We start from the raw sequence: 14,730 nt of genomic DNA on the forward strand, positions 1-14,730 counted from the left end.
ATTTCCCATTTCCTCCTTTCCCACAGTTTGAAAAAAAACAAACAAACAGAGGTTGTACCTTTCACCTTATTAAACACTTATCCACAACTTTATACACATTGAGCTTATTAAGATACTCATTGTTATCCACCAGCTCTTGTTCAGCAGGTTTCCTGGCAGGTTTGGAGTCCTCCATCCCACTGCACACATCCTTAGTTTTAGTCACTGTCTGGTTTGCAATGTCATTTGTGCAGGTTAAATAGCTCCTTGTTCATAACACAATTTTATACCCAAGCGGGGCCAGAGTTAATTAAAAAAATAATGATAATAATTCTGATGTAATTACCCGGTTGAAAAAAAACAGCATATGCTGGTTAGGTATGTTTTGAAGCATGGCAGCTGGTTTGAGCTTGTTTAAGCTGGTCATGTGCTGGACCTATGTCAGTAGCTCCTGCTCAGGACCAGCTTATAACCAGCTTAAACCAGCTCATCACCAACTAAGGACCAGCTTAAACCAGCTCAAACCAACTGCCATGCTTCAAAACATACCTAACCGGCATATGCTGTTTTTTTCAACAGGGTAGATCTGTTGTTACAGTCTCCTAAAGGTCACTATTGTTCTTGGTGCCATTGTCCTGCTGGATCTCCATTTTATTGAAGTCTGACTCCATTTTCTTCTTCGTCCTCAAAGCTTCAGCTTGACCTCTGACCTTTTCCCCCAGGCTAGCTTAGAGGAATTCTATTGTACTCGGATGTTTTCCCCTTCTCAGTTTTGAAAAAAGCTTACACTGATGTTGAAAAAACATTTTTGTTGAAGATAAAATGAAATAAGAAACTCATATTCCAAGTATTTTAACTTCAATTGTGACGGATAATTAATGTTTATATACAGGCTTTTAAAAATTCTCTGAGAGCCTGCAATAACAGAAATATTTTTTTATCTTTTCTAGCAGATTCCAGATGATCAAAGGAACTCCTCATAAGCAATCCAAAACTTGTATATTTGTGCCATCTACAAAACTGCATTCATTCTGACAGCTTTGAAGTCTGTCTGCAGATCCTCACATTTTGGACATTTTTTAATAGTCACACCGCGTCTTTTCCAGAACTGGCGCAGCTGCATGGGACTGAAATATAAGCAATCATTTTAATCACTTTTATAAAGTATATATTCTACTGGTACCCCCCAAAATGAGCAGCCATTTTCTTCTTCAGTGCAATGGTGAGATCTTCCAAGTCTGTGCTGCTTGACCTTCTCCAAAGGTTACAAAAAATTGTAATAATAGCTTCAATTCTAAACAAGTAATGGCTTCTTTACCTGCTGAGGTTTCTCTAGAGCTTTTCTTCTGTGCTTTAGCAATGCTTTCATCCTGTTGGCTTAGTTGTCCTGTGTACTTTGCTGTCCAGGCCCTAAAGAGCCACAGCAGGTAGTTTAGAGCCAATAAACTGAATCATTTCGGATCATTATGTTACTTTATTTTAATCTGTCAATCAATAACACGTGCTTGCTTGATTTCACACATGATAGCAGATGTGTGGGGAATTTACAACCATATTTTAGTGAAATCCTTGATTGCTTTCACCTGTTTTTCCTTCTCTGACTTCGCCAGAATCGGCTCCCATCCTTCCAAGATTCTTCTCAGGTCCATTACTTTTGAGCACTTCAAGCATTGGCAACATTCTTCTCCTTCTCTAACGTCTCTTTCATATCCTGGAAATCCGTTCTTTCATGCTGATTTTCTGCTTGATCAGCTGGTTATAGTACTTCTCAGCATCTGCAACTGTATTTTGTTCCTGAGAATGTAAAAATGCAGTTCATTTTCATTTAAAATCAAAACCACATTCAGTCATGTACTTACAGCTTCTGAGGTCAGGGCTGAATCACGCTTTTCTTTGAAAAAAGTAATCAATTTTTCATCAGGCTCTTTGATCTTCCCTACCATTTTTCTCCATAGCAGCTCACGGCTCCTCTTTTTTGGGCTTCATCTTGCTCTGTTGGCGAGCCATGTAGAGTAAAAGTTAAACCTGATAATAAAACACTGCAGGATAGAAAGGAATAGAAGAGATATTAACAAATAAAAAAAGAATAGAAATAAATGACTTCAACAAGTATATTTTTCCACATTATTTGAGCTGAAGGAATTTTCTCACATTTCGATGAATGGTAATGAAGCCATTTCTGAAATAGTGAGAGACTTAAGGGTTTAGTTTAAAGGGATAGTTCTCCAAAAAACGAAAATTTTGTCATTAATTACTCACCCTCATGTTGTTCCAAACCTGTAAGACCTTTGTTCATCTTCAGAACTCAAATTAAGATATTTTAATATTTTTTTCATTGTGATACTCTCATGAACATGCTTCAAAGACTGATATGGAAGAGAAGAAATGGTTGAATAAAATGAAATCATTATTTTTGTTTTCTTTGCACACAAAAAGTAACTTCATAACATTACGGTTGAAGCACTGATGTCACATTTTAACAATGTCCTTACTACTTTTCTGACCCTTGAACATGTCAGTTGCATTACTGTCTATGCAGGGTCAGAAAGCTTTTGGATTTCATCAAAAATATCTTAATTTGTGTTCTGAAGATGAACGGTCTTATGGGTTTGGAACGACATGAGGGTGGGTGATTAATGACAGAATTTTATGTACTGTGTATGTCTTGCCTTGTTATTTTTGCATGTCTTATATGAAAAAGAGCTGCTGTTTTACAGAGACAACTTCGGCTTAAACTACTTAATCTGTTAGGAAAGCCTTTTGGCAAATGCAAATTCCCTCTTGGATGCTCTTACATGCCAGTTGCCAGGTGCAGGATTAAAAATGCGTCATAAACACCTGGTAAACACAAGAGTGTATATTGAAATAATAACAAGCTTTGATGCTTGACGGATGTGCCTTGGTTAACATACTTACATCAATATATATGTTTTATATTCAGGTAATTTGAATATTATAACTCAAATATGTGTTAATATTGTTATTAAAACCTGAATTATATAGCACATTTCAAAACCTTTTGTTTACAAAAGGCTTTACATAGGACATATGTTTTTTCATTGTGCACATGTTTTTTCATTGTGCATTCCAATTAATCTCAGCCAAATTGTAGTTGGGTTATTTTGATTAGATAAAAAATAACTAAAAAAATACAGCTAACTAACACAAGACAATAAAAACATGATGACATAATAAAAAACATGATTTTTTTAAATAAACTCTTCATATACACAAAAACAAACAAACAAAAATAGGGTAGTACGATAAATAAAGAACAATAAAAATAAAATGCAATAATGACAGATATCAAAGGAATAGTTCACCCAAAAATAAAAATGTGCTGAAAATGCACTCAACCTCAGGCCATCCAATATATACATGAGTTTATTCACCAGAACAGATTTGGAAAAATCAAGCATTACATAATTTGCTCACCAATGGATCCTTGCCGTCAGAATGAAATTCCAAACTGTTTATAAAAACATCACAATAATTCACAAGTAATCCAGTAGACTCCAGTCCATGAATTAATCCATCAATAAGATGTTTTTAAATTCAAACCATTGCTTTTCAGCCACTGATTCCTCTATCCTATTGATTTCTCCAGTAAAGTTGTCTCATGCTATTTGAAGTATCATTCTGACGGCACCCATTCACTGCAGATGTAATGTTACATTTCTCCAAATCTGTTCCAAAACTCATCTACGTCTCAGATGACCTGAAGTTGAGTACATTTTACGCAAATTTTCATTTTTGGGTGAACAACTCCTTTAATAAAAAGAATAAAATGCAAAATATAGATGTAAATTCCCTGATTGTTTAAACTCATTTGACACAATGCAGTGCACAGAATGGTCATCGGTTTATACAGCTGCTCATGTTGGGGCCAAAGGAAGTATCAACTTAAACAAGGGCATGTTTTGCTCATGAGGAACTTCATGCATTTTGTTATATTCGTAGGTGACTAGTACCCTATAGAAAGCTGAGATGGTTTGGAAGAGACTTTTTTTTGCACCTGGTCAAGCTTCCTCTGCTTTGAAGAGCTGAGCCAAAAGAGCCATGGAGGACTGCAACAGACTCACCACTGTTTTACTCAGTGGATCTTTGTTTTCGTATATAGCCATCCTGCTTTTTGTATCCCACCTGGGTTGTGTTGATATAATCACCATGGGACGTTCTTTGGCTGAGACTATAGCAGCACCAAGAAGAAGCTCTGAAGTTAAGATGAGTGCTGATTTGAAGGTGCTAAAATAGTCAGTCGACTGTCTTCACCAACCAGCTTAAAAGTGAATTCAGATGAATTTCCTCTAAAATAAAAATGACAAGGTGATTTAGAAGAAGTGAGTATGGTGCTAATACATGTATGGATTATTGTTTCCTTTGTGGTAAGAGAATATATGCGATGGAAAAGACTTGTTGTTTCTGGTGGTTTTAGCATTGCCTTGGCCTTTAGGACAGGAAAAAATAAAGTAAATGATTCAGTTTAAACCCTTGGCTAATAGAACAGGGCATGATGTTCCACAGAGAGGACATCAAAACCATTTGCTTGCCTTGAAATCTCAAGCTGGCTTCCCTCCAGTGGCTCCCACATTGGCAAAATACTGGATGACCTTTTTGGTGTTCTTAGTCTTGCTGGCACCAGTTTCTCCACTAGGAATACGTGATATTTTAAAGCTCCTCGCTGTTCTCTGCACAGAGCAGTGGCATTATTTATAACACACAATGGATAAATGGAAGGATGCTTTAAAGCTGGTTTCACAATTAATTAATGTGAGTTAATTAATTTGTGAAAATCACTTACTGCAATCACAGCTGAATGAGAAAAACACAGCATGACCCCCCCACCTAGAAAATCTCATGCGGAAGATTACGAAAATATCCTACCATCCTTAAATCAAAACACATATTATGTTTATTTTTCTTACCCCATTTGCAAACTGTGATTACTTGTTTTGAGTGTAAATGGAACAATATTAGGTGATATTTATGATTAAAACAAAAAACATGTTATATTGATTATAGTGATTAAATATTGTTTAAATGTTTTGTGTGACCTTGCTTTTATATCCTGGTGGGGACTTAAACCTGAATACACACAGACTCATGGGGACTCGTGTCACAGTGGGGACCTAAATTCAGGTTCCCATGGGTAAACAAGCTTCTGAATCATACAGAATGTGTGTTTTGAGTATAATATAATAATGCAGAAAGTTTTCTGTGAGGGATGATAGAATATACCATTTTTACAGTAGAAAAACCATTACGACTATGGCGAATCCCCACAAGGATAGCAAACAACATGTGTGTGTGGGTGAAGGGTAAAATGTAAAATCATCTTTACGAACCAGGAATCCTTATTGTTCTCATCATCAGCTAGTGACACTCTAGCAGCTTTTGTGTAGGAAGAATAAACAAGTAAAAAAACATTTGTCTGTGATCTACTGATTGTAATGAGGCTATGTTGCGATATTATCAAGCGGTGGTGGAATATTCCACTTCAAGCATGTGTTGACACATTAGGGGATCATTAAGGCTGCTAACTCAAAGCTGTGAACACACATGCTGCTCCCCGGATACTCAGAGGGTATTCCTGACAAGTGCATACATTAATGAGATACCCAAACGATAGGTGGTATATTCTGAGATGGCTAAATTTACCTTCTTAATATAGGGATAAATACAAATTCACAATCAATTATAAAATGTAACTATTTTGGAGGACTGTAGCCAAAACTGTATTGCTGTAATTTGAAAAAAGGAATGCCAGTTTCATCTAACAATGGCCGGATTAGTCATACACAGTCCATTTTTAGTTATTTAAAAATAAATAACAAACACCAAAACTTTCCCCATTATCCACCTTTTTCTTCCCATACGAGTGGGCGTGGCCATTTGTAAATTTAAGGGTGTGGCTTCTGTTCTCACTCACTTCCAGCTATTTTTAGCTGTACAAAACAGCTTGTTTTGTTGCTTGACATTGCAAATCGGTGTGTCTTACCACATTACACTCTGGTTTGTAGTGCAAACAGTTTTACTGTTTACTGCACGTTGTTATTCATCTTGTTATTTCCCTATAGCGGCTAATGAACCGGAAGTCTCACCCATAGGCTTACTTCAGCATTAAAGAATAAGGTGGATAGTGGTTTTCCCATCTGTAGACACATTAGCTTATAACTTGGATAAAACTCTGTGAGTTTTCATTTGCATAGCATATTCACTCTCGCATAAAACTGACAGAAAATACTATTTCTTGTTTTCTACTATTTGCTACTACCTTATAGATCACAACCTTGAGAACAAGAAAAGAAAGAGCTAACTAACTTTTATAATGTTTAACCCTGTCACATTTTCCCTTGACTCATGTTTATGTATATTATATATTATATTCCAAGATATTAATTTTTATCAGTATATTTTAATACAATTCTTTGTTTCTTTTATAGAATGTTTAAAATACTTTAATACTTTAAATATATATGTGACCCTGGACCACAAAACCAGTCATAAGGGTCAATTTTTTAAAATCATGAATAAATAAGCTTTCCATTGATGAATGTTTTTTTTACGATAGGACAATATTTGGCGGAAATACAACTATTTGAAAATCTGGAATCTGAGGGTGCAAAAAAAATCAAAGTACTGAGAAAATCACCTTTAAAGTTGTCCAAATGAAGTTCTTAGCAATGCATATTGCTAATCAAAAATTAAGTTTTGATATATTTACAGTAGGACATTTACAAAATATGTTCATGGAACATAATCTTTACTTAACATCCTAATGATTTTTATGATAATTTTGACCCATACAATGTATTTTTGGCTATTGCTACAAATACACCTGTGCTACTTAAGACTAATTTTGTGGTCTAGGGTCACATATATATATTTTAATTGAATAAAATTACTCACTACTAATGGATCTTTAAAACTAATTAAATTCATACATTTAAATAATTCACACACTTTCTTTCAATTCCTTTTCTACTTCATCAGTTCAGCGAGTTAAAAGATCTTACCTCATTTGGCAACTGGAACAATTAAATCCTGCGCTTACTATAAACATATTATGACCAAGAGGTGGCAGAAGTGAGCTACATCAACATCTCCATTTATTGAGTAAATTATATCAATAAGTTGGCTATCTATATTAGGTTTCATATTTGGGGTAGTTAACATCATGTATCACATTCTAAAACATTCTTACATATATCATTTGTTGTGAATGTAGTTAAATATCCTCAATGACTGATTCTGTTCTCAGCTCATGTCTGGCATTTCATAATAAGCCCTAATGTTGCACTTTCTAAAATCCAAAGCACAAAAATACTACCACAGCTAATGCATAAAGCTTGTAATTTAACTAAAATATTTTTTATTACTTCACAACATTATTATTGAGAAGCCTATTAATGCAATATATTATTAACTCTTTGTTTCAATATGTTAGTTTTAATTGGCCTGCAGTAAAATTAGCAGTATCTTATGATCAATATGTGCATGTCAAGACATGGCATAATTGCATGATGTCCTCAATAATCAATCAGAATATTAGAATGTTACCATTTATTCAACATTTTAATTTTTGAGTCGTACATCATTAAACCACATTGCATCCCACACAAAGAACTGATTTAATTAAAAGCATTAATATGTATTTGTTTCCATTTTAATGAGTCTTCAGATCAAATACATTTCATTAGAATGCCAAAAGCACAAAGCCTCTCTGCTCATTAAAGTGGTGACGGACTGAAAAAGGCCAGTGTGTGGCCTACCTCCCTCATTAGCCTGCTGTTTATGTGGATTGGCTTTTCTTCTGCACAACACTATTAAATGGTTCTATTGTTTCCAGTTGCTAAAGCCCTCAAATCCAATCCCTTCCCCTATTTCTCAGACTAACCTTATTTGCTTCTACCACACTGCAATTATCAAGCCACAATTAATGCAAGCAGAATAATGCAAATGTAATGTAAATCATCTGTGTTTATCATCTGGTGATTTATTACAACCCAAAACAACAACCTCAAATGCTAATCTATTCATGTAAAATATTACAGGATGCTGTAAAATGACAAAATGACTTTTTTTTAATTTTAGATTTCCTAGACATCACTTTAATTCAGATGTGTTTTAAATTATGCATAATGTCCTTAATCTTATATTCTATTCAATTTGTTTAAAATGTGTAAATCTATCTATAATCTATCTGTCTGTCCGTCTATCTACACTACCAGTCAAAAGTTTTTGAACAGTAAGATTTTTAAAGGAGAGCCTGCATTTATTTGATCCAACGTACAGCAAAAATAGTACAATTCTGAAATATTAATACAAATTAAAATAACTGCTGTCTATTTAAATATATATTTTAAAATGTAATTTATTCTTGTGATCAAAGCTAAATTTTCAGCATCATTCCTCCAGTCTTCAGTGTCACATGATCCTTCAGAAATCATTCTAAGAGTCAGTAAGTTTATTTTATTTTTATGGGAAAGAAATGATAGAAATGAATACTTTTATTTAGCAAGGATGCTTTAAATTGTTCCAAAGTGATGATAAAACATTTATAATGTTACAAAAGTTTTCTGTTTCAGATAAATGCTGTTCTTCTGAACTTTCTATTTATCAAAGAAACCTGAAAAAATTTACTCAGCTGTTTCCAACCTTTTAATATATATATATATACTTTTTTTTTTTTTTTGAGCAGCAAATCAGAATATTAAAATGATTTCTGAAGGATCATGTCACTAAAGTAATGCTGCTAATAATTCAGCTTTGATATCACAGGAATAAATTAACTGTTAAAATATATTCAAATAGAAAACAGTTATTTTAAATTGTAAAAATATTTCTACATTTTACAGTTTTTGCTGTACTTTGGATCAAATGAATGCAGGCTTGGTGAGCAGAGGAGACTTCTTTAAAAAGCATTAAAAATCGATCTGTCTATCTACAGAATATATGAATTCAAATGATTTAAAATGTAAAATATTAATTAAAGTACTCTCGATGACATCGTTGAAAAACAGCCAACATAATACAATATTTTATTAAGTAATTACGCTTTGGACAACATCTCAATGCAGATGACTAATACCCTTCTACATCATTACATACCACAAATACACTGGCAGCGCCAGGCGGAAGAGAGCGCGCACGCCTAGCCGCGAGTACGTGCACGTACAGCTGTACTAACGTGATGTCAGAACGCCGTTGAGCTCAAAAAAATGTTAGCCTGTGTTGTTAAGTCTGAAAGCTATAGGGGATTTGCCAGACGGAAATAATACCGTTTTATCGTCTAGAAACACATGCACAGCCCACATATTAGCGTAGCGCGTTTTTATACGTTTTTCTATCCGCTTGAAGCGAGCGTCTTGGGTTTATCCTGAGAGAAAGTTCGTTGGCTATTTTGTGGGAGTGATGTCGAATCCTGGGACTCGAAGGAACGGGTCAAGCATCAAAATCCGACTGACAGGTAAAACACCAACGTACACGCTTCCTTATCGTTTTAATTGTATAATTACTGGGTTAGATATCATTTTATACTTTTAGCTAGGTTATCATCGCTGTGTGTTTGTCGCTAATGTGTGTATGGAAGGCTAAGCGACTATCCTGCTAGCTTCTGCTGGGGCGAGTTGCAGCAGCCTGGCTCTCAATGCTAAACGCATGCTAACACGACAACCAGTCTTTCATTTCGTCAACATCTTTATAAACAGCACGGTAGTCAGTGGACCTGGTTTATTTTTCACTTAGGTGAACGTTATCAGCCGAAAGCAGCTTCCCATGCATGGTTTGTTAGGTTGGATTAGTCATAAATCAGCTGAGTATTAACCGGATGAAGCACAGGCAGCTGTTTTCTCGGTTCCCCTCATCTGGATGGCGGTGTCTCCGTTATATATTAAGATATTAAGACTGCCATGTGTGGCAGACTGTTCATTAATGTTTTGTTTTGTGTCTTACTTATTATATTTGCTCAGTGAAGCAAGTTAACAAAGGGTTACAGTGCTTGGTCTTTATATGCTAATATACTCTTTCACAATCCACTGTTGGGGTTTTCTTGGGGAGGATATTTTTCCCTACTCTTTTGAAATCGCTTCTTACTTGGAAATGAACAGGATATGTATGATGCATACTGATCTCATTGATATCATCACGGAGATAGTGATAGTGCCCTGGAGGATCGGTCTCTTTAAACCAAATCTGCTGTTGACATATCAGTGTTTATGGAATAGAAAGATTAGTAAATGCAGAAGTGCAAGGTTATATGCTCTTTATGGTATTATAGACTCAGCGGAGATGAGGTTAAAAGCATTTTTGTGTTTTACAACAAAGGTCCCATTAGTTAATGCATTAATTGACATTATCTAACGCTGAGTAGTGTATTTGTTACAGCATTTATTAATCTTTGTTAACCTTTGTCGGTAATAGAAAAATTTTTCAATGTTCATGTTAGCTCAGGAAATAATTAATAATAACTAAGATTAACAAAAGCATCAGAGGTATTTTACTTGGTTAGTTAATGTTAACCTTATTGTAGTGATACTGCTTTTCCTCCCTTTCCTGTTAACTGCTGTATGTGACTAGAACAAGTGGATTACATGGGCATTTTGTCATTTTAATGTTAAGAAGTTTGACTTTTACTTGGATGCAATGGGTTTGTTATGTCTCCCATGGCCCCGTTTTTATCTGGCAGAAGTATTTTGATGTCAAACTCAACACTGCTTTGATGAAGGCAGTGACGACACCATATAAAGACATTTTGTTCCCACACAAACAAGAGAGCTCTGAATGAGCCGGTCTTTATTTTACACAGATGTGTTTGTGTCTCACAACATCTCCTCTGTGGCCACTTGAGTTTGTTTGTGGAAGAGATGTCCACAGCAGAGGTTGGAGAGCTGTCGGGCCGCAGACAAACCCAGCGCCTCCAGCTGTGCTGCTTTCCCCCCTGGGCCCATGAAAGGAATTCTAATTGGACAAGGAATGTCTGTCTCATGAAACAATGAGTGTTGAATCTCGTCAATGGCTGCTTCACTGTTTAGTCTCGCAGGGCATTTAAGTCCAGAGGATTTGGGTTACCAAAGCTTGCAAGATTTTTATCTGTCTGATAGTCATCAGTAGATGCAGCGGTGCACCCTTTAGGGGTTTGGGTGAGAGAATATTCATTTTCAGTGTTGTTCTCAAGCGTCTTTGAGTTGTTTATCATAAGGCTTTCCAATTAATATCATTTTTACTTAGACAGTTAAATAAACCTGTCAGTGGGTGTGTGAATCATAACTCCTTCTGATTCCTCTCAATGATTCTGGTACTTCAACAATTCCTCCAAATAGTTTTGTTCTAACCCTCTATTTCTTCTATAGAACATAAAAAAAAAAATACTGAGAAGTCAATTAGGGATGTCACAATTCCACAAAATCAATTTCAGTAGGTCTACTCATGTACTCTTGTCGAGTAATCAGCAAAATACCGGAAGCGACACATTCCACGGGGGAGAATCCAATAAATGCATTACACTGTTTTCCAAGGCTGCATGAAATATTAAATCCATTTTAAAATCATAAAGCATAATGCTATTGTGAATTCACAAATGCTGCGACTCAATTAAATACATATGTGTTGTAGGTTTAATATATGCACTTTATTTTCATGTGTGTAGTTTACTTACGTGGTTCTTAGAACGGCTCCGTTCACAGTAAATGCTGCTCACGAACTGTTAGCATTTACATGTGTGGAACATCTCAAACTCTATCTCTGCATATTGCTTTGAGTTTGGGTTTATTATAACATTCATCTGGGAATGCAACGTGCGTCATTTCATCAGATTTGTAGAGTCAATACAAAATGACACAAACAGAGGAGAATACATCAGTATCTTTCTCAATGTGTTAATTGTACATCACGTACATCAAAATAAAAGCTCAAACTCTCGCTCTAAGGTACATGCTTTGATGTCATATTCAAGAAATTACAATGGCCGTAGCACTTCTGTCGTAAATAAATGGTCAAATATTAAAGATTAAGTGGATATTTGAATTAAATGTTGTTTGGTCAATATTAAACAAGGATTAGATTGCAATCTGTAGCTATTTGTTATAATGCGTAATATACTTTAGCTCTGTTGTTTATAATGCGTTATGTATTTTAACAGTTTTGTAAAAAAAAAACAACATATGATTACTTGCTTTTGATACTTTATTCGAACTAATTAATAACGCCTTATTGCCATTATATATGTATTTTCAGTAATTGTAAAGGCTATTGTTAACTTAGGTGTATTTTTATTACTATAAAAATGAATTATAATTGTCAGATTACTCATTTAATCGTTGGAGTAATCAACCGATTACTCGATTACCATTAGTGTAATTAATGATCATTAGAGACAGCCCTAAAATCAATGCCGTTGAAAGTTGCTTGGTTCCCAAAGTTCTTTAAAATATCTTTATCTTGTGTATTTCTGTCGTCATACAGGTGTAAAACAACATAAATTGTCATAATTTACTCGTTTTTGGACAAACTATCTTTTTAATGACTGTTTTAGTGTTTTTTAGATAGAGACATTTGGAAACATGAAGTGCAGTTCTTATTGTACTTACTGCCTTCAATAGTGTTGCCATATGAGATAATTTCAATTTTAAGTAGAACAGATTACATTTTTTTTTAGATTATTTAGATTGCATATATGTTGATAAACACATTTTATGCTGTTCTCGCAAAGGATGTGTTTACACACATTTTCAAGTCCTCTTTACTGGCATAGGAGCAGTCCTTCAAAATTGGCTTTATTCTATGTTTAAATACAAAAAACAAAACAAACAATAATGTGGTAACACATTAACACAAATTTGTGTATGTTTAACTTCATAACAGCATATGCACAACCAGTCAATAACTGCACTGAGTTAAGTCTCACGTGCCCTTAGTGCAACATAACACTAACTGTTATTGGTTCATGAGGTTCAGTACATTTAGTACAACAGTTCAGTATTGGCGTAAAAACCGGTTCTTGTACCTAACCCCACGTGTTAGCCTAAAAACGTGATCTTTTAACAATAATGATAAAAAATAGTTTATAGTCAATTTGCGTCACTTTTTTTTTTTTTACTCTCAGATTCCTGGTAGTTTCGCTGCGTTATGGCTTTATGCCCTTTGACAAGTGTTGACAATCAACACCTTCACACTATAGTGTCTAGGAGGCTTTAATGGCAGTATGCTTTTTGTGACCTTATCAGCAAGGGGTCGTAGACAATACGTTATTGTGCCTGAGGAGGACAATAAAGTGACCAGATTAAGTTCCTCCCAAAAAGACGAGATTGAATGTTGAATTATCATGTTTTCTAAATTCCTCCTCACTGAAACAAGTACTTTTTGAGTACTTAACGTAATTATGTTTGATGGCCTAAAATATTTTCCAAATGAATTTGACTTGATGTTGAAGTTCTTGATGTGTAATTGTTTATTAATTGTGAATTAGTATCTGTTAATGGTGTCATTTGCAGTGCTTTTCCCTGTTTTGTTGCTGCTTTTAGTCTTTTAGTATGTCCGTCTTTCTTTGGGTTCACGTTTCACATAACAGGAAGTAGGATGTGGCTTCTGTGATCATTTCTTTTTAATGATTGAGCGATATTGTGGGCTTTTTGTTCAGTTTATGTTGTGCTCAGTAATTGATATGTAGAGCTAAATTTAATTATTGTCTATTTCTGCTTTTGACATGATAATTATTAGACTGCAACAATAAAAACATACCTATTAACATGTTTTTTTTTTTTTTTTGCCACCCAAATGATTTTAAACCGTCTGAATATTTCTAATTTCTTTGTATCTGATGTGTAGAACCTGATGACAGGTTATTGAGATGAATGATATTTGTGACTTGATTATATCCTTCGGTAATTTCATTTGTGGGTTAAAAAGAGAGGCAGAATTCTGTAAATATTTGTGTCATCGTTGAAGCATGCACCTCCTGGCTGTTTTTTCTTTTAGCTTGCTCAGAACTTATTGCCCTCATCATGGTTACAGAGTAATCAGGGGGAAATGCAAGTTTCTTATTTTCTCATTGTTGTTTCCTCATTACTTGGAAAGGTCTTTGCTGATAATGCCCTGAGAAAGCACTTGACTTCACATGTTTTCGACTGTTTCGCCCTGAAGGTATTTTTTGTGGATTAGTTGGGCTGTTTGGTTTTTATTGTTGTGTTAATGAATAAGGCAGCCTGGATGCAACCGTATAAGAATGCAAAACATTACAGAGTCCTTGATTTGTATTCTGCTTCTATTATAAGTTCACCTCCTTCACTGTTGCTGTTACAAACATGCTTGCACACATGGGGATAATAAACTTTAAGGCCATGAGCATTCAGGCTTTAAAACATTTGCTTGTTATTGCAAAACAGCTGTGTTTAACTTGTGGTATTAGCGAGACTCTGTTGTATACCGTCAACCTGTAAAGCTACCAGGTGATTTGGCAAAGCTGTTTCTTAAAGCCTCTATAGACTAAATGATGTGTTGATGCTTTCACAATTAGCATTTCTTTAACTAGACTCCAGGTGTGCTATTCAATCCAATCAAAATACATAGGGTTGAATAATTACTCGTTATCAAATGCTAGATCATTGTAAGGCCTGTTTTAAACAGATTACGCAATGCATTTAACTTGATCAGGATGAAATTGTAGTTCTAAGATATAGATTGCATTTTCTGATGTTGTTATAGAACGGTAGCCCAGGATGTCTAGTTACACTCTGTAATTGTTTTGGTAGTGTA

At 34.9% G+C, this 14,730-nt stretch overlaps 1 protein-coding gene across 3 annotated transcripts in view; it reads left to right on the top strand.

Moving 5' to 3' along the window:
- Positions 1-9,167: 9,167 nt before the first annotated feature.
- smurf1 (SMAD specific E3 ubiquitin protein ligase 1) overlaps positions 9,168-14,730 on the top strand; it is a 42,041-nt gene continuing 36,478 nt past the window's right edge. For all 3 annotated transcript variants that reach the window (XM_051105834.1, XM_051105835.1, XM_051105836.1), the window contains exon 1: positions 9,168-9,448. In XM_051105834.1, the coding sequence (XP_050961791.1) occupies positions 9,394-9,448 (55 nt within the window). In that variant the 5' untranslated portion in view covers positions 9,168-9,393. The remainder of the gene's footprint in view (positions 9,449-14,730) is intronic.

Source organism: Labeo rohita, chromosome 3, assembly GCF_022985175.1.
Source record: "Labeo rohita strain BAU-BD-2019 chromosome 3, IGBB_LRoh.1.0, whole genome shotgun sequence".
In the NCBI taxonomy this organism is placed as follows: Eukaryota; Metazoa; Chordata; class Actinopteri; order Cypriniformes; family Cyprinidae; genus Labeo; species Labeo rohita.